General features: G+C 38.4%; 2 protein-coding genes across 2 annotated transcripts; both read left to right on the top strand.

The window, feature by feature from the left end:
* Window positions 1–2,496: 2,496 nt before the first annotated feature.
* LOC126796472 (probable plastidic glucose transporter 2) lies at window positions 2,497–7,413 on the top strand. The gene is made up of 14 exons (XM_050523304.1): window positions 2,497–2,761; window positions 3,174–3,303; window positions 3,623–3,734; window positions 3,850–3,917; window positions 4,033–4,165; window positions 4,584–4,683; window positions 4,766–4,878; window positions 4,955–5,048; window positions 5,438–5,591; window positions 5,722–5,865; window positions 5,951–6,024; window positions 6,259–6,347; window positions 6,479–6,593; window positions 6,829–7,413. Exons 2-14 carry the CDS (start codon window positions 3,180–3,182, stop codon window positions 7,009–7,011), a joined length of 1,503 nt encoding a protein of 500 aa, XP_050379261.1. The 5' UTR covers window positions 2,497–2,761; window positions 3,174–3,179; the 3' UTR covers window positions 7,012–7,413.
* A 227-nt stretch (window positions 7,414–7,640) lies between these two features.
* On the top strand, window positions 7,641–9,155 carry LOC126796481 (fatty alcohol:caffeoyl-CoA acyltransferase). The gene has a single exon (XM_050523318.1). The coding sequence runs from the start codon at window positions 7,729–7,731 to the stop codon at window positions 9,133–9,135; it is 1,407 nt and encodes a 468-aa protein (XP_050379275.1). The 5' UTR covers window positions 7,641–7,728; the 3' UTR covers window positions 9,136–9,155.
* Window positions 9,156–10,929: the final 1,774 nt, after the last annotated feature.

Raw genomic sequence — 10,929 nt, 5'->3', positions numbered from 1 at the left:
AAATATCTCATATTGCATATTTAAAAGAAAAAAAATACATATCATTTCTGCTAGCTACGGAAGAAATAAGTAGGATGGAATCATCCTAAGAATAATGGCACCTAAATGCAACATAGATGAGACTTGAAAAACATATATTAATTATTTGTATGAAATGATCAAATAAGTATTAACCCCAAATCGGTTACGGCAGTCATGTAGTATATATGAAGTTGGGAATTGCATGTGCTAATGAATACTCAACTTTAGCTATCTAGTAGCTGGAGGTGGAGTTCACAGCTCAAGCTATATTTATCCATTATAACACTACTAATTTATTGTCACATGGTGTCTAATCTAGCTTGAAATCTATACTCTAGTTAATATTTTGACACCCCGTATTATAAAAATCAAGTTTATGTTCATATATTAAGAGATATGACTGTGAATTATTTGTGTTGAATGATTGGTGATCAAGTCATCAAGTGATTTGTATGACAAATTTTATTCATAACGAGTAGAATGAGCCAAACATAAATGTTTGGGGTAATAAGTAGTGTAGTTAATTTTTTGTGATTGAAGTTCGCTTCTCCATAGTTAGGAGATAGAATCAAAATTGTCAACTGACCACCCTTGTATCTGACCCAAGACCATAGGACCGTTCAACCTTCGTAAGAACTGACATTTTATTCTATAGTTAGTTGATAGTTTGAGGAGTAATCCAATTAAGGAGATTATCCACTAAAAACTACCAATTTCATGACACATCCTATACAGTAGTTCCATATGCCAATTGTACATTGTGTATACTAAACATGATAGACTATTTGGATCGTAAGGCTCTCCACAACGACGTAGGAAAAACATAGCTAATCATTAAACATTTCAATAAACTAGGTCGGACTTCGGTCCATTCGGTTTGGTTTTAGATATGAACCAGGAACTAAACTGAATTTAAACATAGGTTCGGTTCATTTCGATTCACGGTTTTTTAACATGTACAACCGAAAATTGAATTGTTTGGTTTGGTTTTTTTAAAAAAATTGAAAATGTCTGTTTGAATTAAATTAAAATTGGCATATTGAATGTTTTGGGGTTCCCCCTTTTTGTTTTTTACTTATTTGAAAAAATTGTAAATATAAATATGTAACTACAATACTACGGAAAAAATGAGGGTTTAAATTTAAATTTGTAGGCAACATACTACTCTAAATTTTTTATTTACACGACATCTTGAAAATTTATAGATGCATATATAGTCTTATATATATTTTTTAAACATATATTCTTATATTATATTGAGGCGGATTTAGTAATTACACATATGCTTATATATATATAATTATATATATATGTTTGTTTTAGCAAACTTATTTGAAACATACATATATATACATAGATTATACATACATATATAACACTACAAAAAAGAACACATATAATTATATACGATATAAAATCTAAAATCACATTAATCAAATTAAATATTTGGTATGATAAACGTAAAACGACATCGTTTTATGAATAGTCCAGTTTTTCGATTCAGTTCATTTTTTTGACTTCGGCTCGGTTTTCAGTTTTTCGGTTCGAAAGTGACATCCCTACTAAAAACTTGATATCCCAACTGGATGAAGTATAATTGAACATTAGGCTCTCCAGCAACTAGATGTACCAACTATTAAACAGTTCAAGAAACCAAGCATTCTCTCAACTAGGAGTCATATATATGAAGAACCATCTTCTGAATTAGTGCTTCTATATCTTTTCATTTTTGATAAACGGGTATGTAACGATGCTCAGAAATATTGGGACATCGCATGTATTAGTCATCATACATACATGGTAGAACGAATTTAGTTTTTCCATACTGAAGTTAATAAGGTGATCCGTCTAAAACATCGTTTGAAATGAAAAGAAGGAAACTATGTAATTACAAAAATTTGGAGGAATAAGAACAATTTTCACTACCGTAGAAGCACAAATCATATTTATACGAGTTGCTTTACACATCTTCATGTGCAGTTTGTCGCACTACCCTGCAATAGACACACGCGTTAACGCGCCAAAGGGTTCTGGGCCTACCTATAATCCCGCCACAACGCCTCCCTAGCAAATACAAAAACCAATAAACTACATGTCGTCGAGCTTCGTACACGTGTTGAAATCCTATAATTTAGGGCCCCACGGTATCGTCCCACCTTGACGCTCTTTATGCAATTTAAGAAAAGTATAGGGACTCAAATCGAAAAGAAGATTCTCGAAAAGCCTTACCACCAACAGTCGGACACCTGGACCTAGAACTATCTTCCTCCGCAACCAGATCCATTGCAGTTTTCTACACTATTCTACGTGGCGTAATCTAAACCATCCGAAATGAGAATCGACAGTAAAGACCAATAACGTGTGACGCCTCTCCTCTTTTTACAACATCCTGACCGCACTGGATCCAGTTAATTACGTACTTAATTATGTTGGAGAAAAATAAAATACAAAACGGGTTACTACTCTCAATCGGTTGCTTTGTTCGTAATTAACAGGGAACTTCACCTCTCTCAATCTCACTGGTCATTTTCATCACCAGAAACCACCGCACCAGACCTTCAATTCCACGCGGACGACCTCACTCTCGCCGCTCCTCAGGCGCGAAGTTAGGTGGAGTTCATAGACGTCAAGAGCTTGGACACTGAGAGCTCGAGGCTCACCGACTTCAAATTTTTCACGAGGCTCCGATTGTTCCTCGCACCCCGTTTCAGATCCGTTGGATGATCGCCACGTAGTGAAGGTATTAAGCTTCGTATACGTTGATATGAATGTGAGATTTCTTCGAATCGCAGCTTCGAGGATTAAGTTTCGTTTGGATTGATCATTTCACTGCGTTTTAGTTGAATCTGAATTTCTATTTTTTCTTGTTTTTGCGTAAATTTGATGGATTGATGAGTACGTTGTGTGTAGTCAGTGATCTCTGTTCTTCATTAGGAACTTCGATTTAAATATGGTGAAGAAAATGAGAAGCGTGATTAGCGATCGAACTGATAAGTGTATTACAAATGATCTTATACACCGGTTGATCACTTTAATCACTAAAAATCACTTCAACCGTTTAAGAAGCATGCATTTTGTACCTATCTGATGTCAATGTGCACGGAAGTTTCATTTTCTGTTTCCTCTATTCTGTGAAAATGGCTCGGTTGCAGCTTGTTATGTGGGTCCGTCAGCGTGAAGCGTACTCGATGTACAAGCGGTTGTCTTCGAGAGATTATATGAATGCCGCTGATATGGAATCAAAAGCGGTTGATGATACTTTAGACGTGGAAGACAATTCAGGTAACAATATTTATGGATCATATGTATGTGTGTTATGTGGCTTATTTCAGTTTTTGTAGCACTGCTTCAATCTTGTTGTACTTATATAATGTCAAAATTTAGTCCTTCCATTCGTTAGAGTAATTTTATGGCTTCTTGAATTCGTTTTGGCGTATGGGTTTGATAAAGAGAAAATTCTATTTTGCAACTGATTGTTGGAAATTAGACAGAAAATGAAAAGGGATATCATGTTTTGAGTAAACTTTTTTTTGCGCGTAGATAAGGAATATAAATCGTCTATGATTCAGTGAAAATATCTTAGCTCTGGTTTGCATCTCAGCTCTTTTGCAGAACAGCATTGTTCCAGAACTTTCAAATCCCTCATGGAAGCTTTCCTTACCTCATGTCCTAGTGGCAACAATATCTTCGTTCTTGTTTGGGTACCATCTTGGGTCAGTGCTGACACTTCTTTTCATCTGCATCTCTCTCTCTCTCTCTCTCTCTAAAATAATTTCATGTTGAACATTAAAGTATTTACACTGTACTTGTGTATCTTTCGTTGGACAGAGTAGTCAATGAACCACTTGAAAGCATTTCTGCAGATCTTGGTTTCAAGGGGAATGCCTTGGCTGAAGGTGACATCAAGTTTGATATTGTTTTATGTGTTTGAAATGTGTTCCTACCTAAATTCTGACATAAGCATCAAACGATATATGTTCATAATTTTATACTTTTTTTTATGCAATGAAGGTCTGGTGGTGAGTACATGCTTGGGAGGTGCCTTTATTGGATCGTTATTTAGTGGATGGATAGCTGATGGGGTTGGACGTCGTAGGGCTTTTCAACTGTGTGCATTTCCCATGATTATCGGTGCTGTTTTGAGGTGATATAAATATATATACTCTGAGTACCAGTTGTCTCAAATCCCTTTCTATTTTAATTGAGAAATACAATATACATGGACCTTTGTTGTGCCATATTGGTCTTATCTTAATAAATGTATCTTTGGTCTAGAAGTTAGATTCTTGGTATCTCTTGTTGGTGCTGAACTGCTGATATATTTTTGAGTTGGATTTTTTTTTTAAATTCATACTATTGACTTTGTGTATTCTCATGCTCCTGCAATATTGCATCTATATTGGCCTTCATTTTTCAGAAGTATAGTCTATTGGTATCCATGTTTGCTGGCATTTATACCTAACTATTAGCTGAACTGCTCCAAAAATTCATCTCCTACCTGATTTTTCTCAAATATTACGTGTTTAAAGATTTGCGGCTAAAGTTTCTACCTTCATTCTCAGTGCAACATCCAAAACTCTTGCCGGTATGCTTATAGGAAGGTTTTTTGTTGGGACTGGTATGGGTCTAGGCCCTCCTGTTGCTTCTCTTTATGTAACTGAGGTAATCATTGTAAGCCTTTTTTAGTTTCTATTGCACCATGTGTGTCTTGTCTTATCTAATGTTTCCTCATCTGTGTGAACAGGTTTCCCCTTCTTTTGTGAGGGGTACTTATGGTAGTTTTATCCAGATTGCAACATGCCTTGGACTTATGGGGGCCCTTCTGGTTGGAATCCCCGTGAAAGAAATTGCTGGCTGGTAAAAACATGATAAGTTTCATCACCTCTCATTCATTATTAACATTTCAAATTTACTATCTAAATTTATGTGTCAGGTGGCGTGTTTGCTTTTGGTTATCTACAATTCCAGCTGCAATACTTGCTTTAGCCATGGTATTCTGTGCAGAGAGTCCACATTGGCTACATAAGGTCTTCTCTATTCAAAATTACCTCTTGTTGCTCGTATGGCTTGTGTCTTTGGGAAACTCATATACGAATCATGCCAATAATGAAACGATAAACCATTTCTGTTTTTTTTCGGGCTCTATATTGTCCTTTCTTAAACTTCTTGAGCACTAGTTATAACATAGTAATGGCGTTGACTCGAAAAATAAAATTAAAATATTAAGAGGGGAAGAAGACACGTTACTTCGGATAATAAGCATTATGTTCTGTTGTTTCATGTGAAACAAAGTTTCTGGGGGATCTTCCCCATCTTTATGGTTTAGGAATATGATAAGTCTTTCAATTTTTGGGAACTGTATGGTTTTAAACTTCTGTATATTAGAATTCTGAACCATGTCTATCATGTGATATAGCAAGGAAGAACTTATGAGGCAGAAGCTACATTTGAGAAACTCCTTGGTGGATCACATGTCAAAACGGCAATGGTACAACTAACCAAGTTGGACAGCGGAGATGAGACTGATGTTGTAAGCCTTTCAGAATTGTTCTATGGTCGCCATTTCAGAGGTATATATAAACCTTTCCTATATGTATTACTTATAGTTTAGCCATACATCGTTGGTGTATTCCTTCCACTCTTTGTTGTGATCTTTCGGCTTTCCGGAAGTTCTCTGTTATTTACATATTCCTTTTGCAGTTGTTTTTATTGGGTCAACCCTATTTGCTTTACAACAGCTATCTGGTATAAATGCCGTCTTTTATTTCTCCTCGACTGTATTCAAAAGTGCTGGAGTACCATCAGGGCTGGCAAATGCCTTCATAGGAATTGCAAATTTATCAGGTAACTCTGATTTGCAGCAGCATACCTTCCTCTCTAATCTATTGCATACTCTTTTCTTGACCGGATGAATTCTTAAAATTTTCAGGATCTGTTGTCGCAATGGCTTTGATGGATAAAGTTGGAAGGAAGGTGCTACTTTTATGGAGCTTCTTTGGCATGGTAAATAGAATTCATATACCAAAATGGGTTAAAGCTGCATATAATTGGCATTGATGTTGCAATATAAAGATAGTGTAATATCTGATAGAGGCTTGGGAAATTTAATAACCATATGTGTTACTGTAATATTGGCTTTTCAAATTTACCTCAATACCATGCACAGCTCAACTGCTAATTTGACTCAAAATATATAGGGCTTATTTTCTTTTTGGTCCTTATGTTTTATTCGCTCAGGCAATGGCAATGGTTGTTCAAGTTGTTGCAGCAAGTTCTTATGCATCGGGGTCTGGCTCAGTGTACCTGTCTGTTGGTGGAATGCTGATGTGAGTACTAACCTCAGATACCTGCTAATTGTTAGTTGTTCTGTACTAATCACGAGATAAGTTGGGTATTTAAATTTCACTCAGAACTTTCTGGTGAAACAATCTAAAGTTATGTATGACTATCTGTGCAGGTTTGTCTTAACATTTGCCCTCGGAGCAGGTCCAGTTCCAGGTCTCCTTTTACCAGAAATATTTCCCGGCCGCATCAGGGCAAAAGCAATGGCTGTCTGTATGTCAGTGCATTGGGTAACTATCTTTCTCCTTTCTGCTTCATCTTCGTCTTCGTTTTACACGAGTGTTACGTTGAAAGACTTACTGCACTATGTTAACAGTTCGTTGTTGTTTTGCTGCTTCAGCATACCACCAGTATTTTGATTTGGTTTCTTGCTGTATGAAGAATCTGAAATCAAGAAATGGATTTCTTATGAATGATATTTATGGTTATCTATGATTATTAAGATGTTGTAGTTGGTGTTTTCAGGTGATAAATTTCTTTGTGGGATTGCTCTTCTTGCAACTACTTGAAAAACTTGGCCCACAGTTTCTGTATTCCATGTTCGGTACCGTTTGCATGATGGCTGTTGTTTTTGTTAAACGAAATGTGGTGGAAACTAAAGGAAAATCGCTCCAAGAAATTGAGATAGCGCTTCTTCCACAAGAATAGACCGCTTTCCATGAGAAGTGTTTTGTTAGTGAAAGTGGAAGCACAATGGGTCTCAAATGACCTGAAAATGGTAGGCAGATCAGAATAGAGCGCTTAACCGGAATGGTCAAGAAAAATTCAAGATAGCAAGTTTATATAAGATTATCGTGGGCAAAATTTTTGGTGGACACCTAGGTATTTGCGCAGGTATGAGAGATGTATTAGTATATATCCATGTGTTAGACAGTGAGGGGCTTTAGGTGCCATAAATATGTAACTATGTAACTGTGTTTAAACTTCAATTCACTATGTAATATTGAAATGTGTGATAAAGGGAGTTATGGTGTTACCCGTTGAGGTAGCTTTGTGGATACATCACGTTATCGCCAGAGTTTATATATTTATAGCGTTCTCAGAATTGAATGTAGATCAGGATTACAATACCCGGCAGGAGACAACTTCGGTTTTGATTGATGTTCTTCATGCATTTTCCATTTTTGTATTTCTTTGCCTGCTGAATTTGTCCAAGTAGAGAAGAGATTCCCATGCCTACTAATTCAATCCAGACTGAAAGCATTCTTTTTGGATCATGAATGGTATCACTACCAACTAAATCCATACCTGCTACTTTAAAATCCTCATCTATTTAGCCCAATCTTTGCATGTCGTTGACAAAAGTAACCTTCTACAAATGCAGCTACTCTGCATTCATGGCCTGTACCTCCAGCAATACCTCTCATGGCTCCTCCGTGGGTTCAAGAGCTCCATTTCCCTCACCTGCACATCCCCATCACTATCGATCGAATGACCCCGGTGAAACCGTCGGGGCCTATTCCTGCAACTCTTGGCGAAACTCTTTACCTTTCAAACCTTGATGACATGATCGGAGCTCGAGTTTTCACTCCAACCGTATATTTCTACGCGTCGCATGACCACCGACCTGTAATGAAAACACTACATGATGCTCTAGCCAGTGTGTTGGTTCCTTACTACCCTTTATCAGGTAGGCTAAGGGAGGCCAGAAATGGGAAACTGGAAGTGTTTTTTGGGCAAGAACAGGGAGCACTGCTGGTGGAGGCACACTCTGAACTGGCCCTGGCCGATCTAGGAGACCTCAAAGTCCCAAACCCAGGATGGACACCACTCATCTTTAGGTTCCCAAATGAAGAACCATACAAAGTCCTTGACATGCCATTGGTGATAGCTCAGGTCACTAATTTCAGCTGCGGTGGGTTTAGCATTGGCTTGAGAATCTGCCATTGCATCTGTGATGGTCTTGGTGCTATGCAATTCCTCAACTCATGGGCTGCAACAGCAAGAGCAGGCACATTGATCAGTATCCCCGAGCCATGTTGGGACAGAGAGTTTTTCAGACCTCGCAAGCCACCACTGGTGAAATTCCCACATATTGAATTCATGAAAATTGAAGATGGCTCAAGCCTCACGATGAGTCTTTGGCAAACCAAGCCTGTTCAAAAGTGCTACAGGATGAGCCGCGAGTTCCAAGCCTTGCTGAAAGCTCTGGCTCAGCCTAAGGATAACGTGTCTAATGTCGCATGCAGTACTTTCGATGCCATGGCAGCTCATGTGTGGAGATCATGGGTGAAAGCACTTGATGTAAAACCATTGAACTATGAGCTTAGGCTAACCTTCTCTGCCAATGCCCGCAGTAAGCTAAAAAATCCATCACTTAAAGAAGGGTTTTATGGCAATGCAGTATGTCTAGCTTGTGTCACAAGCACTGTGACAAAGCTAGTTCATGGCAAGCTTTCCCAGATTACTCACCTGGTTCGTGAAGCCCGGCTTGGTATTTCAGAAGAGTACTTAAGATCAACAGTGGACTATGTTGAAGTAGACAGGCCAAGAAAGCTAGAATTTGGAGGCAAATTGACAATAACTCAATGGACTAGATTTCCAATGTATGATTCTGCTGATTTTGGATGGGGGAGGCCTATATATGCTGGTCCTATAGATCTCACTCCCACACCACAAGTCTGCGTCTTTCTGCCAGAAGCCGAGGCTGATCATCCTAGTGGGACAATGCTCGTTTGCATTTGCTTGCCGGAATCTGCTACTCGTAACTTCACACAACTTCTCTCCCTCTCACATTCCGGTGATCTAAATCATGTTGATACTATTATGTAGAAGTTGAAAACGCGTTGATCACTATGTGCTGAAAAGCTGAAAAGCCTCACTGTCAAGTATAGAACCTTGAATTATTCAATAATAAAATTCATCTGTTTTAGCTAGCAATAAATCAATGAATTGACACTTGGATTAGATGCGCATAGAGGAAAATGAAAAAAGAAAGGAAAAATCAAAATCATACATACAACTATACAAGACACTAATACTACTTAAAACAAGCTAGAAGAAGCGTGGAATCGGATTCCTCGTGAAGCAAATCGCTTTGCTGATGCTGCGGCTCAGTATGGATTAGTAAAGTTGTGCTTCTTGGAATGGGATTCATGTCCGCCAACTTTCCTCATGGATGTGCTGAGAGCATATGGTTTAGCAGGCCCTCCCTAAAAAGTTTCCCCGGTGGGTTTTCTTCTTGTGCTGCTCTACTTTATTTAGTTGCTTCTATGTCTTGTCAGTTTGTACTCCCTTTGTTTGTATTTCTCCTGCCTGTGTCTTTCAATGAATTCGCATTCCAAAAAAGAAAAAAAAAACAAGCTTAAAGTGGAATTAAGCACCCAATTCAACCCAAAATTTTGTAGGAGCCAATACGATCCGAACAGCAGCCACCAACTGAAAAGCGCTCAATTGATGGAATACCATTGGCCACAGACTGCCAAATACACACCGAACACAGCAATAACACACCTATAAATCAAACTTAAGCACAAACGGCCATACCCAATTCACAAGTTACACAATCGCACACACAAAGAAATACAAATCAATGGCAAGACATAAACAATTCATGAGAAAAACAGAAAACCTAAAAGCCTTGAAAACCATTCTCATCTATTATCAACAAATAAAAGCACCAGACCAACAAAACGAAGAAAAGCAAGGGAAACATAAAAATTAACCTACATCAATGCCTAATGGACAGACATAAAGAAACGAAATCGCCTAGCAAGGAAGAGAGAAACAGAGAAGAAAGGAGGAGAACTAATCGAAACATGCAGAGCCAACATCTATCTACCTCCACGCACCAACTGTCACCAAAAATATATGCATACTGATACGAAAATAAGATTATTTCACAAAGCCAGGGATGGTGAACACTTGCATATATACCTCTGGAGAACCATGTGGAAACAATGCAGATTACAAATCGTCCAGGACTCAAATAAATATATAAATTCAGAGTAATAAACTTATTACAACAGAAAGCAACCAACCGTTTCTTGATCAGGAAAAGTGGATGGGTTGGTATGGTATTCAAAGCTGCGAAGAGGCATGAATTGGAGTGTTAAGCAATTCTTCGTGTCCTTGTCTACCTTGGTCATATCAACTTCAAAATGAAATGGTATGACTGCAACATGTCTCTTATGAGTACCCAGCTCACTACAAGTCTTGACTGCATCATCAGGGCGGCCGATTTCGGTGACAACAAGGAAGGCTTTCTGGCCTCCAATGTGCAAAAGTTGACAGCGTTGTGGCTGACCCAATTCATCAGGCAACTCCGGGATCCTCAGGTCACCGATTTTTGTGATGGTTTCTTGGTTGTCAGACAATGACATAAGATACACCTGTAGACGATAAGGCTGATAATGATAGGCAAACATGAGCTTCTGGTCATCGTTCCCCTGCTGCAGGTCCAGGACTAAAGCTTCGTTAATAAAAGGAAAAGGCCCTCCCTGGCACATAGTGGAGACCATTCTCCAATCTCTGTTGGGGTGGGCAACGTCAAAGCAAAACACTGGACAATTTTCATGGGAGGCAAAGATCTTGGTGCTGGCGATTGCGTAAGCGAAGTTGCCATCG

The sequence above is a fragment of the Argentina anserina genome, chromosome 1, assembly GCF_933775445.1.
Source record: "Argentina anserina chromosome 1, drPotAnse1.1, whole genome shotgun sequence".
Taxonomy (NCBI): Eukaryota; Viridiplantae; Streptophyta; class Magnoliopsida; order Rosales; family Rosaceae; genus Argentina; species Argentina anserina.
Note: the sequence above shows the minus strand (reverse complement) of the source record. Positions and strands in the feature narration are given on the sequence as shown.

What these genes read in the sequence shown, in the direction of transcription:
- LOC126796472 (XM_050523304.1), top strand. Translation starts at nt 3,180, where the DNA reads ATGTGGGTCCGTCAGCGTGAAGCGTACTCGATGTACAAGCGGTTGTCT. An exon ending in AGGAATTGCAAATTTATCAG is followed by an intron (nt 5,866 to 5,950) that starts GTAACTCTGATT and finishes TAAAATTTTCAG; the next exon opens with GATCTGTTGTCGCAATGGCT. An exon ending in TATGGAGCTTCTTTGGCATG is followed by an intron (nt 6,025 to 6,258) that starts GTAAATAGAATT and finishes TTATTCGCTCAG; the next exon opens with GCAATGGCAATGGTTGTTCA.
- LOC126796481 (XM_050523318.1), top strand. Translation starts at nt 7,729, where the DNA reads ATGGCTCCTCCGTGGGTTCAAGAGCTCCATTTCCCTCACCTGCACATC.